At 39.3% G+C, this 27,374-nt stretch overlaps 1 protein-coding gene and 1 long non-coding RNA gene across 2 annotated transcripts in view; one reads left to right on the forward strand and one right to left on the reverse strand.

Annotated features, from left to right (window-relative positions):
• col12a1a (collagen, type XII, alpha 1a) overlaps positions 1–26,775 on the forward strand; it is a 57,745-nt gene extending 30,970 nt beyond the window's left edge. Inside the window, exons 36-67 of the mRNA XM_077551057.1 lie at positions 2,177–2,319; positions 3,281–3,410; positions 3,502–3,644; positions 3,775–3,904; positions 4,354–4,473; positions 4,555–4,701; positions 4,779–4,895; positions 4,986–5,138; positions 5,240–5,314; positions 5,398–5,537; positions 6,695–6,818; positions 6,905–7,048; positions 7,521–7,685; positions 8,324–8,362; positions 8,474–8,612; positions 9,167–9,309; positions 9,673–9,782; positions 14,493–14,645; positions 14,876–14,953; positions 15,654–15,740; positions 16,996–17,049; positions 17,404–17,499; positions 17,609–17,662; positions 18,335–18,388; positions 18,670–18,723; positions 20,589–20,660; positions 20,737–20,772; positions 20,849–20,915; positions 20,993–21,175; positions 22,192–22,269; positions 23,309–23,473; positions 25,111–26,775. Of these exons, the coding sequence (XP_077407183.1) occupies positions 2,177–2,319; positions 3,281–3,410; positions 3,502–3,644; positions 3,775–3,904; positions 4,354–4,473; positions 4,555–4,701; positions 4,779–4,895; positions 4,986–5,138; positions 5,240–5,314; positions 5,398–5,537; positions 6,695–6,818; positions 6,905–7,048; positions 7,521–7,685; positions 8,324–8,362; positions 8,474–8,612; positions 9,167–9,309; positions 9,673–9,782; positions 14,493–14,645; positions 14,876–14,953; positions 15,654–15,740; positions 16,996–17,049; positions 17,404–17,499; positions 17,609–17,662; positions 18,335–18,388; positions 18,670–18,723; positions 20,589–20,660; positions 20,737–20,772; positions 20,849–20,915; positions 20,993–21,175; positions 22,192–22,269; positions 23,309–23,473; positions 25,111–25,118 (3,401 nt within the window). The 3' untranslated portion in view covers positions 25,119–26,775. The remainder of the gene's footprint in view (positions 1–2,176; positions 2,320–3,280; positions 3,411–3,501; positions 3,645–3,774; positions 3,905–4,353; positions 4,474–4,554; positions 4,702–4,778; positions 4,896–4,985; positions 5,139–5,239; positions 5,315–5,397; positions 5,538–6,694; positions 6,819–6,904; positions 7,049–7,520; positions 7,686–8,323; positions 8,363–8,473; positions 8,613–9,166; positions 9,310–9,672; positions 9,783–14,492; positions 14,646–14,875; positions 14,954–15,653; positions 15,741–16,995; positions 17,050–17,403; positions 17,500–17,608; positions 17,663–18,334; positions 18,389–18,669; positions 18,724–20,588; positions 20,661–20,736; positions 20,773–20,848; positions 20,916–20,992; positions 21,176–22,191; positions 22,270–23,308; positions 23,474–25,110) is intronic.
• Positions 5,233–8,092, reverse strand: LOC144038560 (uncharacterized). Its single transcript, XR_013289251.1, has 3 exons — positions 6,942–8,092; positions 6,752–6,847; positions 5,233–5,555 (listed from the first exon to the last, which is right to left on the reverse strand). It is a non-coding gene; the product is annotated as an uncharacterized LOC144038560 (long non-coding RNA).
• Positions 26,776–27,374: the final 599 nt, after the last annotated feature.

Here is a 27,374-nt window from a genome sequence, read left to right on the forward strand (position 1 = left end):
CTATCATCATCATCATCGTCGTCATTATTGTCACTATCATCATCATCATCATCATCAAGTGAGGCCAACTCTAGTGGGGTTGGCTGTCACTCTTGCTGCTTATCCCAACCATTTTCATGAGAATGATCCAACTAAAGTCATGTTAAATGGCTGATGACAGAGTTCAAATGCGCATGGGTTGAGAATTTCTTGTTTTTAAAGTCCATTCCATCATCCAGTCATCTTCATTTATACATCATTTCATTCTCTCATCCATCTATTGCATTTACTGATCCATCCATTAATCCAAAGGCCTGATCCATCCATCCATTCTTGATATTCACACATATGCACGTTCAAATGTGTTTATTATTTTGTGTATTGATGACAAATGCATTTGCCTCAATATACAAAATGGTTGATCGATATAAATGATCAGAGTCAATTGAATATCAAGTACTGAATCTTTAAAATAATATTTTAACTGAGTGATCTGATCTTCTCTTTTACTTTGTTAAAAACAGGAATCAATTCATGCCTCACCAGAGTGAACTTTGTAAACACTTTTCCATACAGCCCCTTTAATTAATATCATGATATCACAAAAACAACGAAAAACTGATTGTATACTTCTCAGTAGATCAATCAAAAAACATGAGCAGCTGATTCAGCAAAATGTGGAGCAAGGATTGGAGCAAGGCTACAACTTCAAACCGCCAACCTCCACCCTTGAATGATTCAGCATTTTGTGGGGTGATTGCGTAGGAAGGAATTGCTCAGCTGGCAACCTTAAATGGTGTCTCCTCTTTCTTTACCGTAATATTGTCCATTTATAGGTTGGAATGATGGGTGGTGGTCACGATAATGGTGGGCTTGGGGTATCAAGGGAGGGGATACATTGACTAATTGCTCTCCTTTGGGGAAAAGTGAAGAGGAGGGGGGGGGGGGGGTGCTCATATGAATAGGGAGCTTTATGTTCTTTATGGCCTTAGACTCACTTGAATAAGGTCACGCGTAGTGCCTATTATTTCCATTTAGTTCAAATAGTCCATAGAATATTTTTTATGTTTTTCTTAACCTATCCCATTTATGTTTCACTAATCTAACCAAATGCCTGTAAAAACTGACTTTTTACATCACATTTATGTTGACTTTGCGGCGATGATATTGTCAACTACAGTGCTTTTAATCAGTCTCATTCAACTTCAGGATCTTCTCTAAGCATTCACTAAGTATTTATTGTGCTTTAAAAACTCAAAGGAGATACAAGCAACCAGCTTTAGCCTGTGAAAGTACGGAAGTACTCTGTGTGTTTAACCCCCTGTGTTTCCTCCCCTGCGTTTATGGGGTTATAATGGAGGAGCGGCACAAAAGCTCTAAACATCTGCTTTGGATTTTTGAATGCGAGCGTCTGCTTATACACCTTGTGCATCCTTTCCCCTTTCATCGCATAGAAGTTTCCTGTTAAGTAACATTTTAAAGATAAACACAAGTGAATTTGTCTCTTTTTCTCATGGGATGTATTGATGTAGTTCCGTGGTGAAAACATGTACCAGCAGGTACAATTTTCAGTACCTGGAGTAATGTTGGGCCCTCATTGTTCGAAGAGATTTAAAATCACGGCATGGCAACACATGGCTAAAAATAGCATGTTGTGTTTCTATACCTTTGGTTGGTACATTGCAATATTCTCCACAATCTTCACAATCCACTTAGCTAAAAGTCTCATTTCTAATAGAATTATGTACCTTAACATTAAAGTAAAGAAGCAGAAATTTCCTAAACTTTTTCTGTAGCGCCGCTAGTGCTAGCATAGTGTCGCAAATGTATTAGCATACTGAACAATGAAGACTGAGGCGGAATGGAAGTGTCAAGCTCAACCCCCAAAAGTCTGTTTCAACACATTTGTCCTTGTAATTGTATTACATTGAAGAACATCGAAGTACATGTGCTTCAGGCTTCAGGGACATCTGTAGATTAATGGTGTAAGAGCTAACTGGTCTGTTTTGTCTCATCCTCTCTCATCTTTGTGCAAACACTTGCACTGCTGCCCTTTCACCTTGCTCTGTCATCACTCTTCACTCTGTCCAACAATCCTCTCTTCATACTCCACCTTCTGTCTTACTTTTCCGAACCCTGACCTCTCACCTAATGAATCCGTCTCCTCAACCACCTTCCACCATTACTGGCTCTGCAGTGGAGCGTCGACCTGTCAGGAACATTCAAGTATTCAACCCCACAACCAACAGCCTGAACGTACGCTGGGAGCATGCCACAGGTCCAGTTCTGCAGTACCGGGTGGTCTACACTCCTGTGACTGGTGCCAAGCCCCCCGAGTCGGTGAGTTTCCGGCAAGCAAGTGGGCACAAATGTAAAAAATGTATTTTTTACAGCCTAACAAGGCACTTTTGCCTTGAATTTAAAGTACTCTTCCGTTTGCCACAAGGAATGTAATAGCCCCATAATATGACATTAAAAGCTAAACAGTCTGCTTACCAAATGTCACGTCTTTTATACGTGTACATTAGCATGAACTGTAAACCGGGACTGGGTTCTTTAATTCACATAGCACTGTATGTGGCATCTGGAAGGAGTGTTCAAACATCTTAACGTGGAAAGAATTAGGAATATGTAAACAACTTTTGAAGTTGTACTTGATGTGACATCGTTGGCTCTCTCTGCCGTCTACTTCAAATAGTGAGGATTTCAGAACTCAGCCCTTCTCTGAGGTGCATGTGATATGACGCCACAACAATATGGCCTATTTCATCTGCGTAACTGACTCAGGCTTGACAGCTTTACCTGTTGTTGGCCTTGATATTCTCTTGGAGTAAGTCCCCAGCAACTCAATTCTCACGCAAACGTATATATTGTGTGTGAAAGATGTGGCCTTCGCGGCTGTCAAACACACGCATCAACTTCAAAGGAATATTTGGCTCTTTCTTTCTCTCAGTGTTGACAGCTATGGGACTGATGAGTCAAAGGGAGGTGTTGTGTAGAATGTACAACACACGTGTGCATCAAGAGAGAGGGGAACGGTCTTTGTGGGAGCAATTGGCAGGAATATGTCATGTCATGATACACTTCACGTTTTCTGGAAAAGGAGTGTTTGGTCAAAGGAGCAGACAGAATAACTGTTCCAACCTTCCAACAAAAGAAGGAGGTGGTGGTGATAAAGGGAAAAAATATATATATTTTGCAATTTACACAGCTGGGGATGACAAAAATGTAAATGTAGATACTTACAATTCCTGCTGAATGTGATCTTATAATAACATTTATGTTGTGTGCTTGCATGAAGCTTTTGGTATCAGGGACCACCACCACGGCCGTCTTGCCGGATCTGATTCCAGACACTGATTACAACGTTGCAGTCATTGCGGTATACAGTGACGGTGAAGGAGCCACCATCACTGACAATGGCAAAACACGTACGAAATTTAAGATTATAACACTGGCTTGATTAGAAATAGAAAAAAACTGTTCAGTAACAATATGACACTGAAATTTCTCCAAATGTAGGTCCACGCGGCGGCCCCAGGAACATGCAAGTGTACGATCCCACTACCTCCACTCTCTCTGTGAGCTGGGAACATGCTGATGGCCCGGTCACGCAATACCGCATCACCTACGCCCCAACCACTGGAGACCCCATTGAGGAATATGTAAGCATTTGTAGAATCCTGGAAAATTCTCCATAACATATAATATAAGATCTTATTCAAATGTGATGATGTTTAGCGGATGTTGCAGTTAACTTTCAGTTAACTTTTAGCTTTCTCTCATATTTTGCAGACTACAGTCCCAGGGAACAGAAACAATGTGGTTCTGCAGAACTTGAATTCAGACACCCCTTATAACATAAGAGTGACGGCTATCTATGCTGAAGGACCAGGAGGAGAGCTGGAAGGAGATGGTCGCACAGGTACAGACTATTCAAGCCATTTTTCTGCAAGAGGTTCCAATTAGCTGAGAGAGAGCAAGAGAGCTTTTTCGATCTGCGTCGACTGGATTCGGCACAAATGCTTGGAATTCACAACAAAAGTCAGAAAGAGACTCATCTACTTGATTAGAATTCTGATGAATTCCAGAACAATACATTTTTGACTTGGTGTCACACTGGCCAAAAGAATCAAAAGTTATTGCCAGAGGATTTCAAAATGGCTGCACTCCAGAGAGACCTGCTTCTTATAGTAGTCCTGGCAAGCATTATACCTAACAAAACAAAGCCCTGTATCATGACACAATCCGTTTCCTGAGGTTTGCTTCTTGTAGTTTCATAATTCGTAAACATTAATCAGTGATAAGATCACGATCACATGGAATTGCATCTGCATGTTGTCACTGTGATCCAAACCAGTTTTTTTCCTACAGCGGCTATGCTTGGACCGAGGAACCTTCGAGTTTCTGATGAATGGTACACCCGCTTCAAGGTCTCCTGGGACCCCGTACCATCAAAGGTTACGGGATACAAGCTTATCTACCAACCTGAGGGTATGATTATGCTATTCTTGAGATGAGTGCTTTTGTTTCCACATATTTTTCACATTTTATCCTGTTTGTGTTTCCTCCCAGGATCTGATGAGTCCGCAGAGGTGTTTGTCGGCGACGTCACTTCCCACCAATTGAATAACCTGACACCTGGAACCACCTATGATCTGAAAGTGTTGGCACAGTACAGCACAGGCGTCAGTGGACCTCTGATTGGCCAGGGCACCACATGTAAGTTGAAAACTGAGGTACATATCCTCTAAATGGTATTGGCAATCCCAGTCAAATATGGTTTGGGTCTTTTTTAGTGTACCTGAATGTGACAGACTTGACAACATATAACGTGGGCTATGACACTTTCTGCATCGTCTGGGCTCAGCACAGAGCTGCAACGTCCTACAGGCTTAAAGTCCAACCTGTCAATCGTGAGTGCATCAGGAATTTTTATTTTGAATGACCTCTGTTGAAATATTATTTCTTCAATTAATTAGATCTCATTTCCCTTCCCATTTTAGCCTCTCAGCAAGGAGCTCAGGAGATCACAGTCAAAAGCACTGCGAGTAGTCACTGCTTTGACGGCTTGACACCTGACACCCTCTACACTGCCACTGTGTACACCCAGACCCCCAGCATGGAAGGGCCCGGCGTCAGTGTAAAGGAGCGAACACGTAAGATGGCATTATGCTTTATTGTATGCTCTTAAATATGCATGGCATTTCCACTAGCATGTTTTTTTTTAAAATGTATTTAATTTCTGTTTTACCTTTAGTGGTTAAACCCACCGAAGCACCAACCGAGCCACCCACCGCTCCTCCACCAGCAACAGTTCCATCGGCGCTGGATGGTGAGGAGAGCTTTTACATGTTAAATAATGATACAAATCCACTGGGATGGACGTAATTAATCAGTGACGTGCTTGAATCACAGTCTGCAGAGGTGCAAAGGCCGATCTGGTCTTCCTCATTGATGGGTCTTGGAGTATCGGAGATGAGAGCTTCCTCAAGGTCATCCAGTTTGTGAAAAGCATGACTGGTGCCTTTGATGTCATCAGCCCGACTGGCATGCAGGTCAGAAGGAATTCTCTGCTGGATTAGAACATTATAATTGTTAGATTGTTTGGATTATACAGAATGCAAAGAACTAGGGAATGGAATTCCTGGAGAAATTGCGTGTGAAGGCTTAGAGGCTGAATGAAAAATTGTGAAATGATTTGGAGTGATATTGAATGACATAAAATGATACGGAGTTACCTGGAATGAGTTGAACATGTTGAAGTTGGAATGGTTTGGTTGGAATGGTTTGAATCGGTTAAAAAGAGAGAGAAAAAAAGGAACATTTGGCTTTTATTTTTAATTTTCGAAAAAAAAATGTGGTAGGGATAAGATGAACACAAAATATAGAAATTTGAGGAGAAAAACAAATAATTTGATGAATTAGCTTTTATTTTGAAATTTTGGAGGGAGAAAAATGGGTAGGAATAAGATGAACAGTTTGAAGTTGGAACAGTTGGAATCGTTCCAAACATGTAAATAAAAAATAATAATTTAATTAATTTCATTTGAGAAAAAAATGAAGTAGGGATAAGCTGAACACTTTAAAGTTGTAATGTTTGAATCAGTAAAAAAAAAAAAAAAGAGTAGAAATAAGAGGTGAAAAACATCTAGTGTATCTAATGTTTTGGCCAATATGGCCGACCCATTATAGATGCCCGCACATAAGAAGCTGAAGTTGGAAGTTGGAACAGCTTAAATGGCTCAAAAAATGTCGAAAATAGAGGAGAAAAACTTTTTTTAATATGTAATTTTCAATTTTTTGGGCGGCAGTATTTTAATGTTGAAAATTTTTAATTTTTTGTAAGTAGGAATTTTTGGCATGTTGAAAATCATTCAAGTGAATTGAATGTGCTGAATGATTTAAATTTCAAATAGGAACTATTTGAATTTAAGTTGAATGTGATGTTTTGGTCGAAAAATTTAAAATATTGTGAAAAATTTGAATTTTTGGAATGAGAAAAATAGTAGCCCCGAATAGCATGAACTTTTGGAATGTTTTGAAATTGTGAATTGTGTGAATCAATCAATAAATAGAATTGAATAACATATGGATTTGTGAATTGATGGATGATGGATAACAATCTATAATAAAGTTGAAGATGTACAATAACATATGTGCACATTTAGATTTCCATGTCTCTCTTGTCTCATTCTTCCCTCCCTTCGAACAGGTTGCATTTGCGCAGTACAGCGATGGTGCTAAGACTGAGTTCAAGCTCAACACATACCATGACAAAGGAGTCGTCGTTTCAGCTTTGCAGAATGTCCAGTACAGAGGAGGAAATACCAAGACAGGTACTCTCATCTTACAAGTGTGCATGTATCTGCAAGATGAAAAGATCCAGTTTGGTAATGGTGTTGATTCCTGCTCCTTCGTACAGGCATTGCACTGAAACATGTTTACGATAAGGTGTTCACCTATGACAGTGGAATGAGGAGGAATGTTCCTAAGGTTCTCGTAGTGGTCACAGATGGACGCTCCCAGGATGACGTCAAGAAGAGCGCCCTGCAGCTGCAGCAAGCTGGTATGTCTCAAAGTATTTGCATCTGTGAAGTGTACAAACGCAAATTTGAATGATTGGAATTTCCGTTTCCCCCCACAAAATTGTTTGCAGATTTTTACCTCAGTCAATGACAAAGCATGAGAAAAAGGTTACAAATTCATCACATTTGTATTGTAGTTAGTTTGTTTACACGATTATGCACTAACTCAAAGTTCTGCATAACATGAAGCTGTGGTGAATGAAGCAAGGACTAATGGATGAAGGAATTTGATTTATTTTGTTTTTGTTAATGTTACAGTCTACCACAGCTATCCATTTATCAAATATTGTCATCCTTCTCAACCAGAAAGTAGCCTGCCAACAAACAAACAATCCGCCTTTTCCCCCCTACTTTTGGTACCAGTTCAGTTTGGATTTAAGACTAACCTCTTGGAATTACATTTTCTTGCGTAAGCTTTAACAATTGTATTGTTTTGTGCGTTTGCCTCCGCAGGCTACAGTGTATTTGTGGTTGGCGTGGCCGATGTGGACATGGCAGAGTTGAGAAACATTGGCAGCAAACCCAGCGAAAGACACGTGTTTGTGGTGGATGACTACGATGCCTTCGCCAAGATCCAGGACAACCTGATCACCTTCATTTGTGAAACGGCAACTTCCAGTAAGACAGACTTTATGTCCTTTACTGATCTACTGCCAAAAGAAGTACTTTTTTTAAACTTAGGGTGACCAGATTTTCTAAAATCAAAGCCGGGACAATTTCGCTGGAAAAGAAATGTACATTAATTCTCACCAGGAACTATTTATAGCAAATTAAATGGCTTGTCAATCTGGTGACCGGTGGTTGTGTTATTACTTTAGCTAATGCTAAATGCTAAATTTGGTGACAATTCCCGGTGAAAAGTGCAGCCAGAAACGTTCAGCTCATGTTTGGTTTGACTACATTTCCCATGATTCTTAGACAGAGAAGCAGGAAGTCGTTCTAGTTCAGATATGACGCAAATGTGAATGTGAAAAGAAATAGGAAGGGATTTAAAAGATAACTTCCTTTTTTAATCGATGTGACAACTGAATGATTGACATAAAAATGCCCCCCCCCCCTCCCCCCAAAAAAAAGAAAAGTAAAGAAAACTAATTGGACGCAGGGACGGGGCTTACATAAAAAAGTTGGGCAAAACGATATGGGCTGGCGAAATCAAGGCTCAAACCCGAGACTGCCGCTGTTAGTGTTTGGTCACCCCATTTCAACCCTTGCATTATGTGGTTTCCAATCCTTTATCACTTTCTGTTTTTCTTTAGCTTGCCCTCTGATCTACATGAATGGATACACCACACCCGGTAACCGTCACACTGACTGATCCCAACACACCTTGCTAGCATGACTAGCATGTTATTATTTTCTGGTGTCTTTCACTACTTGCCATGACTATATTGTTTGTCCATCTTCAGGATTCAGGATGCTTGAGGCTTTCAACATTACAGACCGCACATTCGCGGGTATGAATGGTGTGTCCATGGAGTCGGGTTCATTCAACAGCTACATTGCCTACAGGCTGCATAAGGATGCCTTCTTGAACCAGCCCACCAAGTAAGAGCGGGTGCAAAATCCTGTGTGTATGTACAATTATTAGATGGGCTTCTTCAGTGGACGCTAATAATGTGCAGCCCCCAGTCATTATTGATAGCGATACTCAATTTCCCCTGTAGTCAAAGGGATTACTCAAATCCACCATTGGCAATACCGCTTAATTGTTGTAGAATATGAAGCACAAGCTATACAGCTTGGAAGAGCTTTTCTTCCTGTCCTGTCTTAGTGAAACAACACTCACCCGTGGGCTAAAAGTTTTATGCTTTTATACAACTACAGAACTTCTAAAGTGTATTTATTTGTATGTGTGGAATGGAAACAGTTCTTCACATTGTAGTCAGGAAGAGTGGATGGAAAATACTTTCAACATGTGAGTCATTTATGCACACCCAGAGGGGTAACTGGTAATAATTTAGCTTTTAAAAGTTTTTCCTGACGGACTGTACCATTCTGGTTAGGTGTTAATATCTTCGAATCTTCGAACATTTGCTTGATTGATTGACCGTGTCCGCTTTTGGTTCGTCACTAAACAATTCGTTAACACCAACCAACAGGGAGATTCATCCAGATGGTCTTCCTCCATCTTACACCATCGTCCTCCTCTTCCGACTCCTACCTGACACATCTTCGGATCCTTTCGATATCTGGCAGATTGCTGACAAAAACAGCAACCCGGAGGTCGGGCTCACCATCAACCGTAAGGCTCCTCTTGTCATTTGCTCGGAAAGATGCTGTAGCAAATTAAACTTTTACATATCCGCTTAATTATGGATAGTAATGGGAACCAGGAAATGCATATAACTGTCTGTACTCTTCTACGCTAATTTAGGATTTGGCTTCCTTGTAAGATTGGCATTTAATTTTCAATGAGTATCTTTTACCACTGTGTAACTGCACATGTGGTAAGTGCATGCAAATGATTAGGAGCATGGACTAAATCCCCCCGTAACGTTCTTATTATCCCCCTCATCCGTCTACCCCCATGTGTTCCCTATAGTACTGTCTGTGCTTTTGCGTGCCGCTTCATCATAGCCTTCATCAAAGCCTCCTCTCTTTCCAGCTTCAAGCAAAACAATCACATTCTACAACAAGGACACCCGAGGAGAGATCCAGAAAGCCACATTTAATGAGGAACAAGTGAAGCGCATTTTCCATGGCAGTTTCCACAAGGTAAACACACGGCCCCATCCTTGAAGGGAAGAGGAGCGTACTGGTCCCAATCAGTGTCTTCATTTCAATTCATGTACCATTTAACCCTCCTGTTAGGTTGGTTTCTCAGGAAGAGCAATAATGTTCCCGGGTCAGTTTGACCCAGGCTATACTTAATGATTAAAACACATCTCAATAACATTATTAACCGCGTTCATTGCAAACATTTCAAATGAACCATTTTTAAGTTTCATCGTGAAACACTACTATTCGTAGTAATGGGTCCGTTTGACCCAGGCTATGTTTAATGTTCCAAAAGCAATGAATTATGGTTAATAGTTTTTAATGCAAATGTCAAAATGAACCATTTTAATTGTTTGTTGATAAAGTGTCATTGTGAAAAACAACTCAATTTAAAATGGGTCAATTTGACCCAGGCTATGTTTAATATTCCAAAAGCATTCATATATTTAACATTTAATTAAAAATATGTAAAAGTGAACCATTTTAATTGAGAGGGTTTGTAGCAAAAAAACTAATACATTATAGTTTTCAGTATTAAAATTTGTCAATTTGACCCAGGGTATGTTTAATGCTCTAAAACCATTCTAATAAACATTTAACATTTAATTGAGAAGTGAATAATGAAGTGAATAATAATAAATTAAAAAAAACAAATTATTATATTATAGATTTTCATTTCACATATGTTGAAATTAATAATTTCTTATAGTCTGTTTATGTGAAAATAAACCCAATATTCTGTATGTTCCTTGCAAATATCTCCAAATGTTTTTTGTCTGTTAGTGCCAAGTTCGAAAGTGCAAAGCTAAACTTGAAGGTCATTTTGACCCACAGCATAAAAGAAATAAAGAAAAAATATATATAGCTTAACCTTTGGATCTTATTGTTTGATCAGCTCAAGAGCCAAGATCATGCTTCTCTTTTTTTTTTCTTTCAAAAAGTCATTTGCAATCCATTATACAGCTGAGGTCTCATGTCCAAGTGGTATTTTAAAATTCAATTACTTACTTGATGAATGAGCTTTGGAGTTTATAAATACAATTTAAAAGAAATTCTTCAATTTCAATAATCCAATAGCCAAATGAGGACAGCGGAATATTCTGCAAGATGTTGAGTGATTTCCAAACCAATCAGCTCTGCACACAGGAGGCTGGATTACCTTCTATTCTATTTTATTTGGATTGAACGTGAATTAGTCATGGTGCATTTAGGTACAACGTAAACAGTTTTACAAACTACTTTTTCAATCTAAAATGATTGCAGCTGCTTTGATGTCGTCATTTTCGACGATATTGCACTAGTAGGAATGAAACTTTCCTTATTAGAAGAGTCGTTAAGAGAAGACTGTCCTCTGAACAATCTGTCAAAACAAGTCATCAGTTGAACTAACCGCCTACGAGATTATTTTTCTTTTTACGAAACCTTTGTCTTCAGATCATTTGCCACTACATTAGGCCCGCTTGCTTGTGTATCATCTCTTGGGATGACTGAAATCAGATTGTATCAAATCCAACCAAAACCAGCAGTGACTGTAAAACATCCACTGTTTTGTTTCAACTCAGCGGGCTGTTGGGATCACAACAATGAATCATCGTGTGTTTTCTTACTTATGGCTTATCTCCCACACTGCAGGGAAAAATTGTCGTTTCAAGTCCAGTTGCTTTTACGGTTTTTATCCCAAAGACTAATATGTGGGTCCTCTAAAATGACTGACCAAATAATGTTCAGGGGACCTATCCAATAGTAACATCCAATCATGCCTGAATAATCTCGGTTGAGTGGACTCTTAGAACTTCCACACGGTCAAATGTTGAATAAATCTATTTCTTTGAATAAAAAAAGAAATAGAATGATTCATCTAGTAAATACTATAAGTGTAATTCTAGTACATAAGTGCAAAAAGAAAATTATATTAATTGTAATATGTAAATAATTACTTTTGGTGAGTTATGTTGATAGTTTTTTTGTTCATTGTGATAGTATATAATGAAATCAACACTGTGTGTTCTGAAATTTGGAATCCCAGTGTCATTATTTAGAACCCACAAACCTAAATTGGGGGGATTTCGTGAATGAATGAGACTCTGCAAAATGTTTGCTGGTGATTTAATGACATCAGCCACCGGACAGCATAATTTCTATGTGTGAGCCCTCAGAGCGTGATCATGGTGGCGACTCTATTCCCAATGTACACTGGGTGGCTAGTTTGTGGCCCAGCGTTCTACCTAGCCGCTCATTTACTGGATTGCTGACTGAGTGCCACTTCTCCATGCTCTGGCAGACCATATTGATGTGGTTTCTTGACACTTTGTCTACTGTCATCAAACACATTTCCCCTCACTCATGTTTGTTTCGAGATTTTAGCTGAAATGCTGATATTTGAAAAAATGTAGGTAGTGTTCAAATGTTCCAACCCCAAAGACACTATTGTTTAAACCTCATAGAAAAATTCAACGTCATAGCTCAGTTGACCACATATGTGTGCTTTGCCAATGAAACTTTAGATCTTTTGCTTCTCTGAAGTTCACTTTGAAGCAATACTATAAATCTAACTTTAACTATTACAATAATAGTACTTTCCCAGTAATGGATAGTATAAACATTCGTAATCTGAGTAATAAATGTAAAAATAGCACAACTAAAACATTGTTTGAATCCAACAACCGCATTCAGAATTGTATGTATGTAGGTAGTGCAGTCATTCTGTAAAAACTTCACCTTTATTGTACTTTTAAATAGTCACCCTAAGGAAAAGGGAAAATACAGTGAGTATTGACTGGTATGTCTTTTAATTTTTGGTAAGGAGCACAATGTTCCTTTTATTTCTTTATACCTAATCCTTTCAGGCTTTTCATTTTTTGCCATGTATTAAGAGTCCTTTTATGTGGTTCAAATCCACTGAAAGCATTGGGTCATAGAGTGCTTGCATTTGGCTTTCCCCCTCAAACTTGTAAATAAAGAGCAACCCGGGTTTGAGAGGTCGTGGTCTACCGCTAGCTGAGCATGTGGGAAAACTCTCAAAGATGACTTTTGCAGATGAGAGCCACGCTACCCCTCTTGGGAACTCCCTGACTCCCACACTTGAGGGGTTGGAGTCCATAGCGAGGATGCTCCTGTTAATCCACAAATGCACTTTTCAGTTCATGTCACTGTAAAACATTTTGCATCGCTGCATCAAGACATCCTTGAGATGCAAGTGGTAGTGTTAAATGTGTGGTTAGCTGATATGAAGGCTTTTCAGTAAATGATCCCAACTAAAAACAAAAAAGACTGCCAGGGCACTTTAAATATTGATGGGTTTGTCTTTCTGGGGCTGCACTGGTTACATTTTATCTCAGTTTATTGTAGAGATGTCAGACAAAAGAGCCTCGTAATCAGTAATAGTTAGCTTATTTTGAAACATCAATCTGATTAAGTTTCTGATTTCATGGACTCAATGAAGTCAAACTTAATCCTACTTGCTCATTAGATCAATCGTGCAATGAATGCCCTTAAGGTTATGGATTGGCATATACCAAAAGCAACAAAAGATATTCTGAAAGAAATCCTGGAAAGTAAGAGATCAGCCTGAAATTTGAGAACACGAGCATACGTATGCATGTGAGGTGTTCACTTAAGCCTATACCTGTTTCAACAGTCACCTAATATTTTCATTGCAAGTGTCATCCAGTAGAGCACTCTTTTCAAACATTTACTCAAAATCGGACCAAAAGTTTCAATACCGAAATAATGTTGATATTGTCAGGAGTTATAGACGTAGTCCGCGGCAACCCCAAACGAGAGACAAAGGCATATTGTTCCATCAGTTGTCAGCGAAATGGCCGTCCGTTAGTAGTTGACGGACCTACCGTCAGTCCTTGACAGAATGTACACCTCTGGATTTTGTCTCAGTGTGAAATGCCTGCCACTGTATGTCGGTGGCATATATAAATGAATAGCATTTGGGTTCGAACAATACCATCATCAGGATAAAAGTATAGCCCACCCAAGTACCGGATAATGAGGACGTAATGAGTGATTAGTTTCCAAGAACGTTGGTCAAGTTCGTGGTTGTTAAGGTTTTGTAGAAAGGAAAAGAGTCTTGCTTATTGTAAGATAAAGAAAGCTTGCCTAACCGCTGAGTAGGGGAAAATGTGCTCTGGGGAAAAGAAAGCTCGGTATGCCACAAATGATATAGTTTCATGATGCCAAGCAAGGCTCTACGGACACAAACTGACACTTAAGTCATTCTGTATTGTTATACATACACACTGCAGGCTGCTGTCAGATGGTATATATTTCCTTCTGTTGTGCGCCATTCATCAGCAAAGGCAACAAACAGGAGTTGTGTACTGAATCAGGAACCACTGGATGGTAATATCAGAGTGGGTAATCAACGCAGTTTCGGAAAGTCTAAACAGTTTCCCAAAAGAAGCAATTATGTGGATTGAGTTTCTTTAGAAGCTTAATACAAAAAAGTTGAGAAAGGTTCAGTGAGGTTGTTCTTATCCGTAAGGCTGCACTTTTCCTTAATTCTTCATTTCCTTCACGTTTAAAAGGTCAGTCAAACCCCAGACAAATCCAAAAGGGAAAATCAAACCCATATTTTCAAAATCCCTGCGCATGATCAAATATTAGCATAGCTGCAGGTTTGGCAGCTGCAAAGGTTGAAAAAGACAATAATGTGTTGTAACAATGTGCCACCTGTCCATCATCTTCTCTCTACAGCTCCACATCACCGTCTCTCCAGAGAAAGTCAAACTCAACTTGGACTGTCAAGAGGTGGGGGAGAAGCAAATCAAGGAGGCCAGCAACATCACACTGGAGGGATACGAAGTGCTTGGCAAGATGGCCCGGTCTGGAAGGAGGCAGTCTGCAACAGTACGTGAAACAAGACACATGTGCAAAATCATCTCAATTCTTTCACAACTTCACTGAACAACTATTATAAAATGAATTCTTTGAAAGAATTCCCATATGTTTCTATGCTATGCACAGTAAAAAGTGTTCGGTTTCCAGTATTCCGCTGTCTGTTTTTAACACTGTGCATTGTCATCATGTATGGAAGCCATTTTTAACACCTCTCAATGTTTTTGTCTACCGCTGTTTAGTTCCAGCTCCAGATGTTCGATATTATCTGCAGCTTGAGCTGGATCGGCCGAGACAAATGCTGCGACCTGCCCGCCACAGTAAGTTTCTTTTGAAAAACACTAGTGTTCGACGACATTATCATTTACTGGGTGGGATTGTGAAGTTCAACTTTGGAGGGATATTTTTTCTCAAAATGTTGGACAAATTCTCAAGTTGACCTAAATGCGTTATAAATTCTACTTCCATTGAAGTAAATGGAAACTTTGACAAAAAAGTGTTGTAAAATACCCTGAAAAACATTTTTTTTTTAATTATACAAATGTGAAAAAAAATGGTGTTGCCCTCTGTATAATAACGACGATAATTTTTTTACATTGTTTTATTCATATTATTCATTTTGATATTAAAGGATACCAGCAAATTGGGGGACTAAACTACATACAAGTAAAGAGAAAAAAAATGCTTTTCAAGGGATATTTTGAGGGGGCCTATTATACACGGGTGCATTTTATAAACCAAATTTTTACGGTAATTTGAAAATGAGTGCTTCTACAATCATTATAGTTCTGGCAATTAAACACATTTGTTAGATTCTGTTGGCTGTACCAGGAGAATGCATACACACATTTTTTCAATTATATTCCCTAATTTCCATTGATTGTGAGGTTTTGCAGCACGACCTCTCTCTGATTAGGATGAAGCAATCTTGATGGCATCCATGAGTTTTTTGACCGCTAATTACTGGTCTTACCTACACGTGTATTTCCCTCATCTAATCCTTTTTTCTTTTGTTTCCAGCGAGATGAGGCTAAATGCCCGGCCCTCCCCCACTCCTGCACATGCACACAGGATAGCATCGGCCCCCAGGGGCCTCCCGGTCCTTCGGTAAAGTCACTGCATCTACCACTTTTCCTCTGTTCTGTCTTCATCTCTTCTTCTGCTGATAAAATAGGATTTTCACAGGTCTTTAAAAAGCATTAAAAGTCATAAAATGGATTTTGATCAAATTAAGGGCTTAAATGCAATTGAAAAGCTTTAAATATGATAACCAGAATAACTAAAATGTAAATACAATTGATGTAAAAATAATCATAATAATAAAAAATATGGCTCATTTTACATACAAAATTGTGCAAATGAATCATTTTAACATAATTTAGCAATAATAAATGTAATAAAAATATATAGATTTGTGACTAGTTGTAATTTACAATGAACAAAATGGCCTAGAGTCCACGAGTTGCTTCATGTTCATTAGGACAATCGCTCTAAATTTGAAAAAAAAAACTGTACTGTTCCAGTCACTAATGTCCAACATGAAGCACAAATGCCACCTAGTGGCACAATCAAAATCACAAATCAATGACTGAGTGTTTCACACTTCTTTCAACTGTTTAATATATATTTTTAACTTCAAATAACTTTATGAATGACTGAATCAGTGAACTAAAAGATACAACCAAATTTGTATTTGGTAACCATAATTGTCTGTTTTTATGTTAATTAACAAGAGTGTGAACAACTTGAAAAAAATTGATTTAATTATACATTTAGATCATATACAGTATAACGTGTGATTAATTTGTGATTAATCACGAGTTAACTGTAGAAATTATATAATCAATTAAACTAAATGATAGCCCTAATATATAAAACGTATGCCTATGTATATGCAGTACAATGTGGGCATTTTAGGGTGTATTAAAAATGGCTTCAATAAGTATTAAATTAGATTTGCTGATACCGACAGAAACCCTGTAAAATATTCCCTAATATGTCAAATATGTTATGACAATGATGACAATGCCATCGATTCTTATGATGGCTCGACTATAAAGAGCAGCTTGACATTTGCCTGCGATACAGTTTGATCTCCAGAAGTCTGAGGATGTCCCTCGCCTCAGGAGATATTTTCTTTTCCTCTGAGGAGAGCAATTGAGCATGAGGCCAGTCACATGCAATGAAATGTTGGTTTAGGGGGTAAAAAGATAAATGCCTGTTGGAAAAACGACTGGATAATGTGCGCTCATAACCCCACTCATCTCGTGCGAGGATCATTTATGTGGCTGTGCATGTTGGGGCTGTTGGATTCTACTGCTGTTGTTGCGCTCACACGTCTTTTGATTGCTTGCCTTTCCAGGGCGGCCCAGGATCTAAGGGACCGCGGGGAGATCGAGGCGACCCGGGCAAACCTGTGAGCAAAACCTTCATTCGCTTTTAACATCTTGTAATGTTTTTACTGTCATTTAAGTCAACAAAAGCCAATAACAATAAGACAATTCCCAGATTGGAAACACCGAATCTCATAGCGGTGGTTTTCCAGAAGCAGTTGGTAGTATGCCGAAACAATATGTTCAATCACACCAACAGGAGCAACATCTGAATTTAGTTATGAAACACTTTCTCATTCAGCTTGGTCTCATAGCGATAGAGGATCTTAAATACTCAAACAACAAACTGATGTCGTCAGTCTTCTATTATCAAATGAAATATCTGGTAAGGGTTGCCTTCTTTTAAAAATATTTGGTTGCGTTGTATATCTCGGCAGGGTCCAGTGGGTACACGTGGTGAGTCTGGACCTGTCGGACCAATGGGACCACCAGGTCCTCAAGGTCCTAATGGACTGTCTATTCCTGGATCACCTGTAAGTTCATGTATACAAAAAAAAAGTTATCTCAACATGTATATTATATTACCCTTCGCCAACTATCAATGTATAGCAAAAGTAAAAATAAAGATTTCTCCACATTCAGGGTCGCCCCGGACCAAAGGGAGATCGTGGAGACTCCGGCCTAGCTGGCCTGCAAGTAAGTACCCCCACCTTTCTTCTTGTGGTTTATGAAGAAGAAGTAAGAAAGCATTCATGGAGAGAATTTCTGCTTCTGGAGCCTGGATTCAGTTGACATGGCAAGCATGGAAAACCACACTCAGGAGTGGAAGGATTACCCTCCATCCTCGGGGACACCCACACTCTCAAAGGGGCTCGATGATTGACAAACGGTAGACCGGTGATGCAGTTCAATTATTAAGTGTGGAGTCCGGTTACAAAACAGGAAAAATGGAAATGGAACATGTTCTTTGCCCAGCCTTGTAACTCAAGCTAATATTGAAATGCTGAAATTAACATTGAGTTTTCGTGATCATATTGCTTAACCAGTCCAAAATCACTTGCATTTGGAGATTGACATTGAAACATAGCGTACCTAAGCCTGGATTGTAATTGGGCAAGTGGAGATTCTCACCATTCAACTGTGGTTAAAAAGAATGAAGTGTTTTTTTGTATACCATCATTAATGCACATATCAACTGCATTGAGTCTGACCTTAGTATGTTGACTTTGGCATAACAATTGACAAAAAGCAATTTTTTTTTTTTTTTTAATCTTTATAGTCCATTTAAGCAGAGCTATTTGCTAACTGCATGAATTGGTTGTTCCTGATCGTTGCACATTGATTGACTGTGTCTGCTTTTTTTCACAGGGTCCTCCTGGACCACGTGGTCCTCTGGGCGCTGTTGGACCAAGCGGAGCGCGGGTAAGTACACTTCCAGTGGTGTGGACACAAATGGATGCAACATTCATTTATTTGATCACATACTTACTGTACCCACTGTGTATACAAAAATGCTGTTGTGAAGCGTGCGCTGACACAGCATGTTCTTACTTGTTCCAGCAGCAATATTCAAGGCGCTAATTTATACAAAAAAGTAATTGAGACAGACTAAAGACAGAAAGCAATACAATGTCATGACACTGATGTATTGCATGGAGAGTGTCCCCAGTGTGTTGTAGCTCACGTATGTTGTTTCTACGCAGGGGCCACCAGGAAAGGACGGACCATCTGGACCCAGAGGCCCACCAGGGCCAATGGTAAGTGTATGTTGCATTGAATGGGCTTAAAACCCTGATTGATGCGCAACGGTTGCTTTTCTACTGTCGTCTCGTCATACTTGTGCTACCACAATGATTCTGCACGCATCCTCCCCTTTCTTTTCCTTGTGGTTAGGGGATGTCTGAATGTAATTAATCCAGCTCTGCTGAGGACAGGCGTCATGCCAACATACAATAAATAAATAAATAAATATCCTCAGTGCATCTCATGAGTGCTATGAGCAGAGGATGTTTGGACATGGGAGTGTTTCCATCTCCATTTAGAGCCCTTGGCAACATTTGTCCTCTAATGCAGTTGAGTGTAAGTCACATATGTGCAAGTCACAAGTAAGTCTCAAGTTACCGTGGCAAAATTAAAACAAGTCAAGTCTCCACGGAATTTCAAGCAAGTCGTAATTCAAGCCATAAAAGTTTGATGCCTCACAACATATATTGGACTGATAATAAAATGTTGTTGTTTTTTTTTTAACTTATAATAACACAAAAAAGTATACTTACGCCTATAAAAGTCAAATGAACAATTGATTATGAAATAAAATGCATATGTAGAGAAAGTGGATGGATATTTATGAAAAAATATTTTTCCCTCATTGCAGTATTGAGTGTTTACAGTTACTACTACAAAGTATGTAACACAATGTTACATACTTTGTAGTAGGGAGGTTCGATACCACTTTCTTTCAGACCGATATCAATACAAGTATCACTGATTCTGATACCACATAGTGATACATATAAACATATCATTTTCCCAAATAAACGTCCATCCATCTGTAGAATTCTTCCTTAAAATTCCATGAACTTAGTGACAATTTTCAGCCCGATACCGATGCCTAGTATCGGAACTCGCCCATCCCTATTTTTGAGGTTGTCACTTTATGAAGTTCAGTCCATTTACATGTGTTAGATTACCGGAAGATTTGCTACATCACATATGGCGTAAGTGCAGCCGTGTCTATGTTGACACATTCAGATTTGTGTCCTTTTAGAAATGCCCCAAACCTGTCTTGTCACTTTTTTGCCTTCTGAGTTAAAAACATAACATGACATTAAGCTTTGTTCAGTTTTGAACAACTACCAGTGAGCTAAACTGTGAAGATATCTAATCTCATTTTATCTTAACATAGTGTCAGGTTTAGTCAACCGAAAACATTTAATAAAAACAGACCAGGAAGGAAGGCAACAGACTTGATTCTTTTTGCTCGCGAGGAGAACGAAACAGAAATGTGCACAGATTACAATCTCCTTTCCGCTCTGGAGCGCACTCCGCCGAATCTCTTCTTTTTATTGGGTAGGCCCTGGTTACATAGCCTATTATTGCTCTAAAGGGTTTGGGGATGTACATAGCAGCAACGTGACAATCATCCCGGATATGACTCATTGCGCAGACAATAATGCAGACGTTTTTCTTCAGCGCATAAAGTTTCAGTCAAAGTTCACAGTTCAACCGCAAAATGTTCCAGCCGCTATCCTGTCACGTTTCAGTTCCTGTGTTGCAACTGCAGCTTCTTCTCTCCACAGACGACCCCAACCCACATAGTTCAAACATAGGTCACAATTGAATAAATGCTTTGCAATTACTAAAAGAGTAAATATGGGATAACTTATGTACATTTATTCTAACACATAGCTTGCCTGGATCTGTGGGTTTCCTATTGATGGATGACGTTAGATGTAGTAGTTATTTCTCTTATCCCATCTTATCTTAAAGTTAAGCCAAGCAAGTCACAAAGCTGTCGATGGGAGTGTGACTCGAGTCAAGTCATGTGACTGCCATATTTACTGTGCTCCAATGAAAGATGAATTTTTAACTATGTATCACTGTTTTCTTTGTCCTTCTTCAGGGAAATCCTGGCACTCCAGGTGTACCAGGAGTTACAGGGAAACCAGGGAAAACAGGAGATGCAGGACGCTCAGTATGTGATGACAAAACAATCAAAGGATAGCTTTTTGGTGCATGAAGTAAACATGTGATATTGCTCTCATTAACAGGGTCCCGTTGGCCTTAAAGGAGAGAAGGGCGAGCGGGTATGTACACTTTTGTTGAATCAGTCATTTACGACCATCACTGTCACGTTGATTGAATCAAACTTTGTGTTTCCAGGGAGACTTTGCATCCCAAAACATGATGCGTTCCATTGCAAGACAAGTTTGTGAACAGCTTGTGAACAGTGAGCAAAACATTTCTTCACCCTAAAATTGTATACTTTGATCGTCCCACTCTAACATGTTTGTTTATTTGTTCTAGGTCAGATGAGCAGAATTGATCAGATGCTCAACCAGATTCCTTCTGGCTACCGTAGCAACAATCCAGGGCCACCGGGTCCAGCCGGCCCAGCCGGCGAACCGGGAACCCGTGGAGAGCCCGGACAAACCGGACGAACCGGCTTCCCAGGAGGTCCTGGTTTACCTGGAAGTCAAGGAGAAAGAGGTACTTGAGCTCTTCTGCCAAGATTCGCTACATAGAAGTTCAGTTTAAGGTCATGCTAATTGTGACTGAATTACATAAGAGCCTGTTGTAGTCTGCACCTGGTTCAACTTAACTCCTTTCCATATGTGAGCTTTAAAGGGGAAATCAACCCCAAAATTGTCCTTGCAAAAATATGTTCTATGAGCTCACATTAGTCTAAACATTGTGTTAGTGGTATATGAGTTAAGCAGTAAAATCTCACCCTATTTTTATCCCTCTCATGGGGTGGCCATTTTGCCACTTCACATCACAGTTGCTCAGGGTTCAGGTAAGAACCAATCACGGCTCGCCTGTTTTCTTAGTTTGATCATGTGACATTCGTAAGCTGAGCCATGATTGGTCGTTATCTGAGCCCTGAGCAACTATGATGTCATTTTCACTTGACAGCAAGTGTTAAAATGGCCGCCCCATGAGATGGATAACAAATGGGTGGATTTTGCTGCTTAACATATATACTACAAACGCAATATCAATCATGTTTAGACTTAGTAGGGGCGCATAGAACTAGGGGTGTTCCAATCCAATATTGATATCGGATATCGGTCTGATATCAGCCACAAAACAAACAAGCAGTATTGTATTATATTGGTCTACATCCATAATTTTCTATATTGAAATTTTTTATATAATAATTAATTTTAATGTTTTAAGCCATTAATTTATTTTGTATTTATTTTATTCGAGTGTAGTTTTCTCATGTCTTCGGTTGAATTTATGTAACCAACATGTTTGGAATAAATGGGTCATATTTTCTCATACCTACAGTTTTTGACTATTGTTCTTTGTTTGAATATTATCTTTTGATCAAGTCTCTGTCACTCCATACTAAGAAATAAAGAAAAGCGTGTATCAATCCTGTTGATAGTGTATCGGATCAATATCGGTATCAGACTCTGTGCTGCTGAATTTCTTTCTTCCACTAATGTTTGTTTCATCATCACAAAACTGATGTCACTCTTAATTGCTTATTTGTTTAGGTACGCCAGGTGAGAAAGGAGAGAGAGGATCTCCAGGCACAGGTGTCAGAGGACAAAGAGGTTCAAATGGACCACCAGGTAAGACCACCAGGTTCCTTCTTCTCTCTTTAGTCTGACAACGGCCTTCATTGTTGAACCTTGCGGCCAATGAGGCAAGGAACACAAGCGTGCGTGTAGGTTCTCTGTTTATCATCTCTCGGTAGCAGCTGCAGTCGTGCGACTTGATGTTTACACTAAATCACACTCACACAGTGGCTCCATTTTTCTTTGCGTGGAGCTTTTGAACACATGGACTAGTCCCCTTTGTTAAATTAAAATGGCGGAACATTTTGACCAAAAATGTGTGTATTGCAGGCACCTTCTTTGGGCAGCTGCATCACATAAAATCTTTGAAAAACACCAAAAATATTTCCGAACCCATGTATAGGATTTATGTGCTTGGGCTTCTCCAAACATTGTGCACATCTGAAGGACTACATACCGTAGCATGCGTTTCAATTTAGCATTTTACTTGTCTTGTAAGTTTCCCAATTTCCATATGTCAGTCATGATACAGTTCAAGATTACTTGTAGACTTCTAATGTCTTCATTGTAACGCTGAAAATAATGTAATGGATTTTTATCAATAACTCATCACTTCTTCAGATTTGCTTTTGGTGAGAGGAAGACTTTTGTAAAGCATTCGAGTCCGGCCTCACGAGACCAAATGCTGAATGATGTGAGACACAACTAAAGACCGGTGGGAGGAAGTCCACTCTGATGACTCAATCCAATATGAGTGTGTCTCGGTGTGTGTGAAGGAGAAAGCAGCAGAATGTTGCACAACGAGCTTTCTTTGGTGGCTTACTTGACAACACATGGGTTCACTTAAGGCAGAGCGAGCGAGGGGGAAAATTCCATGCTGAGTTCTCACTGTCTAGACAGATGGAGCTTAGGGGAGCGGGACGGGTGGGTAGAAACCGGTACCTCCACAAAGTTCGACACAAGTTTTTTTTTTTTCAAACTTTGTAATTGAACAACTGGAATTGTGAAACTACAGAGCTGCAAACCGTTTCCACTCAATATTTACGAGCGATGTCACAAGGCTCCCCCTTAACACCCCCTCCTCTCTTTTCAGGACCTCAAGGAGAGTCAAGAACGGGACCCCCGGGTTCCACTGGCCCATCCGGGTCTCGTGGCCCTCCAGGCCGTAATGGTAATCCCGGGGTGAGGGGACCACCAGGACCCCAAGGATACTGCGACTCCTCTCAGTGTGTGGGCATCCCTTACAACGGATACCCAGGTAAAAGCCAAACTGCCTCACTCCTGCATGCTACTACATGACATAGCGCACTAATTACAAGCAGCTCAGTGCACTACTTTCTATGGTAACATTTAGAAACATGCATGTTCTGTGGTAGTGAAAACAAAACATTAATGCGAGAAAACTGACCGTTCACTAAATTCGATCCCTAAATGGCCAATCATTGAAAACAGTAGGGGTGTCCAAAATAGGGCCCTGGGGCCCATTTTGCAGCCTGCCATCCATTTTTGGGCGGCTTATGGCATATATTAGAAATAACTTTTGATATACAGAATTTCTGTTCTTATCACAGAAACAAAAATGGTTCCCTTGACTTTTTTGCTTGTGGCATACCTCAAGTGATAGAGTGGATGTCTCCCATGCTAACGGTTATGGGATTGTTCCTGAACCCTTAAAGGATTTAAAAAAATAATAATATTTTACTTTCTTCTAAGTGTAAAGTTTACTCGATTTAGACTGGGACTAAATAAAAAAAAATACAGAGTAAAATAAGCTCTACAAAATTTACTGTGTATATGACATAATAAAAGCTTATATGACATAATAAGAGTCGCAAACACAAACGAAATAAGAGTGACAGTTTCAGGAACATATCAACTGCATAGCAACTGACCACATAATCACGTTGTCATCATAAGAAAAATAGTAACTGTATAAGACTAGACAAACTTAGAGTAGTTAATATCATTAAAATATCATCATCATCATCACATTATCATTATAAGGGACTTAGTAACTGCATGATGAAAGTGTCAGTTTCTATGGCGTTGATATGTTTCTCTTAACTGTCACTGTTACTTGGGCTCTGTATTTGTGACTCTTATTTTGCCATATAAGCTTTTATTCTGTCACATGAGCAAATAGTTTGGACACTGTCTGAAGCCTTAAGGTTGAACACGATCCTTTCCGGGTTGCTGGTCAACCTTCAATCCATTTGCATTTCAAAACAGTGTTTATAGGAAATAATGAATATAGAAGTAATTGGTTCCAGATGTGTAAAGACAGATTGCTGTGCTCTAAAACACATTTCTATGGTTATCGTCACACTTTTCCTTTTTACCGCCTCTGATACCGTTCTAAAATTTTGGTCAAATTCCAATTTGTACAACTTCAGGGGCATTTGATTGAAGAGATTGCACTGTTCTATGAACAATGGATCCATTCAATGAATTTGGACAGAGGTAGAAAAACATCGACTTCCCCACACGGAAACTAACTCCAAGTGTATCTTCATGACTGCCAACTTGGAATTCTTTATTTCGCTTTCACTCAAGCCCCATGTGCAATATTTAAATCCAAATCTTAATAGGCCAGCTGTGCCTAGCCAAGCCTGGATTGGACAATCCCTACTGGGAAGTGTTTAGCGATCGGTCAGTTGGGACTCACCACTTTCCACCACCTGCATTTGTTTGATATTCTATTTAAAACATGCATGCAAATCACTCTAGCTAGCAGTGTATGATTATTAGCATACGGTGTAGTAGCTTTTCAACCCCCCCACAGAGACAACTCACCCATCTGAATATTTGCAGGTTGGGCATAGTAAATTCTCTGAATCTACTATGCAGCTTTAAAGTTTGAATCCTGTTTCTGAGACCTTTGCCCATTTGTTCCAGGGCATTAATAAAGGATAAACACCATGGACATGACTAATGAACATTAAAACAAACATTACAAAAAGGCAAAAACCAGAATGGAAGTGGACTGGCACTAACATCATCTCACAGCTATAAGCTACCGTGATGGCAACCTGCTGGCCTGTTTGCATCTTGAACCACAAAAGCGCTGGGAACACAAAAACAGAGACAGAGCATTCCTACCAAGGAAGGAGCATGTACAAACCCCCAACCAACACAACTACTAACAAAGAGGATTTGTGTACATGTAGAGGTGAGACTGTAAATAAAACTAATGTTGTGCTATGTAAATGATGTTTGATCCCGGACACTTCACTAAATCCAAGTTAACGTCTGTACTGAGCTTGTGCCTTATAACACCCCCGCTAACTTACTTACACCAGCAATAACCTCTGTTTACAAAGTGACCAGACTGAAGCATGTTCCATTTGTTACTTTTAACCATTATCTTTTATTTTGTGTGTATGTCGGACAAATCGGTGCTCAGTGGTGCGCTCATGCCAGCTAAGTGTAGCGCAACTGTTGTTGTTGTTGTTTTTAATGTTTATTATGCAATTAACTCAAGCTAAGAATAAAGTCATAATGGTAGGAGAAGACAAAAGGATTAAAAGTGTTCATCAAACAGGAATAAAGTTGTAATATTAATAATGGGATGAATGGGAGGTCAGCCCAAAAATGTTCTTTACAATATGTTGTATGTACCCCCACTAGTCTAAACGACATTCTGATTAATATTGCATTTGTAGAATATGAGTTCAGCAGCAACATTTGTATCCATCTCAGGCGGCCATTTTGCCACTTGCTGTCGACTGAAGATGACAACACAGGCGCTCAGGGCTCAGGTAACGACCAATCACGCCTCAGCTTGCGAATGTCAAATGACCAAACCCTGAAAACAGGTGAGCCATGATTGGTTGTTACCTGTTTTCTGAAGGTGAGCTGTGATTGGTCATTACCTGAGCCCTGAACAACTGTAATGTCATAGTCGGTCCACAGCAAGTGACAAAATGGCCGCCCTTCTGAGATGGCTTAAAACAAGTGGATTTTGCTGCTTAACTTGTATTCCACAAACGCAATAAATTTTGAATGATGATTGAACCCCCCCCCCCATAAAGGAATGTTTTTACTTTATTGGGTATTGATAATTTAATTGTTTGTCAAAACTTTTGCGAAAGTGTAACTTAACAATATCCTCAACAGCTCAATTTGTTTGTCATTTTACAACTTTATTCCTGCAAAAATGACGTTTTAATGCTAAAATTATGACTCTATTCTCACAAATTGCAACATTTTTTTTCTTGTAATATTTTTATTTTATTCTTATAGTATCCTTTTAAAATAATAATAATAATAATAATTTCTATGATGCTAATGCTCCTTTGTGTAAAATAAAAAGTCCAACACAGGACATTTTAGGGAGAGGGAAAAAAACTATGTGCAATACCATTTGAAATTGTGCAGCACTTGTTTGATTTGGACGCATATTTTCTATAGCCACCAACTACCAGCCCGAACCGGAGGTAGCGTCTTTACCCGTGGAGCCGGCTGGAGCAATTGAGTCAATACAATCATCAGGTTACACGCAAAACCAGCGAAGAAAGCGATCACTACCAAAAGGCGATACAGAGACACTAGCATCATAGCTACCACGAGGAGTTGTTAGAGTGTAGTATTTACATAACTTTGATGATCCATTTATGTGAGGATAAAGTGCTATTCAGAACATATGTATATGGGTTTGATACCCATAGTTATATTGAACATATATTGTTTTGACATGAGAACTTAGCAATACAAAGGTCGCTCATCACGCTTAGTGCTCCTTTTAATGTCTGCTTGTAGTATCGAATGAAATTCAACCACCGGGTGTTCTTTTTGCCCAATTTTGTTTGTTGCAAGAATTCTTAGGTCTTTAATTTGATCCCCACAAAGTTTGTTCTCAATCCTGTTTTGTACGGCCTGTAAAACCAAAAAAAAAACAGTCTGACTTGTAATGCACCAAACTTTTTTCAACAAATGTTTTTGTTTCTGCCACCACATGTGTAATTTGCATGTTTGTGTTGTATAATTTACTGAGAATTTGTAAGTCAGAATATATTTGTGTTCTATCAATGCAGTTAGATTTGGATGCAAGACTATGGGACATCGGATTGCTGTTCTCATGTTTTAACTGCACATATGTTGTGAATTCCCCACAGCCTTATTTTCTTATTTATTTCTGAAAAACAGAAGAGGCATTTTTC

The sequence above is a fragment of the Vanacampus margaritifer genome, chromosome 1 (assembly GCF_051991255.1).
Source record: "Vanacampus margaritifer isolate UIUO_Vmar chromosome 1, RoL_Vmar_1.0, whole genome shotgun sequence".
In the NCBI taxonomy this organism is placed as follows: domain Eukaryota; kingdom Metazoa; phylum Chordata; class Actinopteri; order Syngnathiformes; family Syngnathidae; genus Vanacampus; species Vanacampus margaritifer.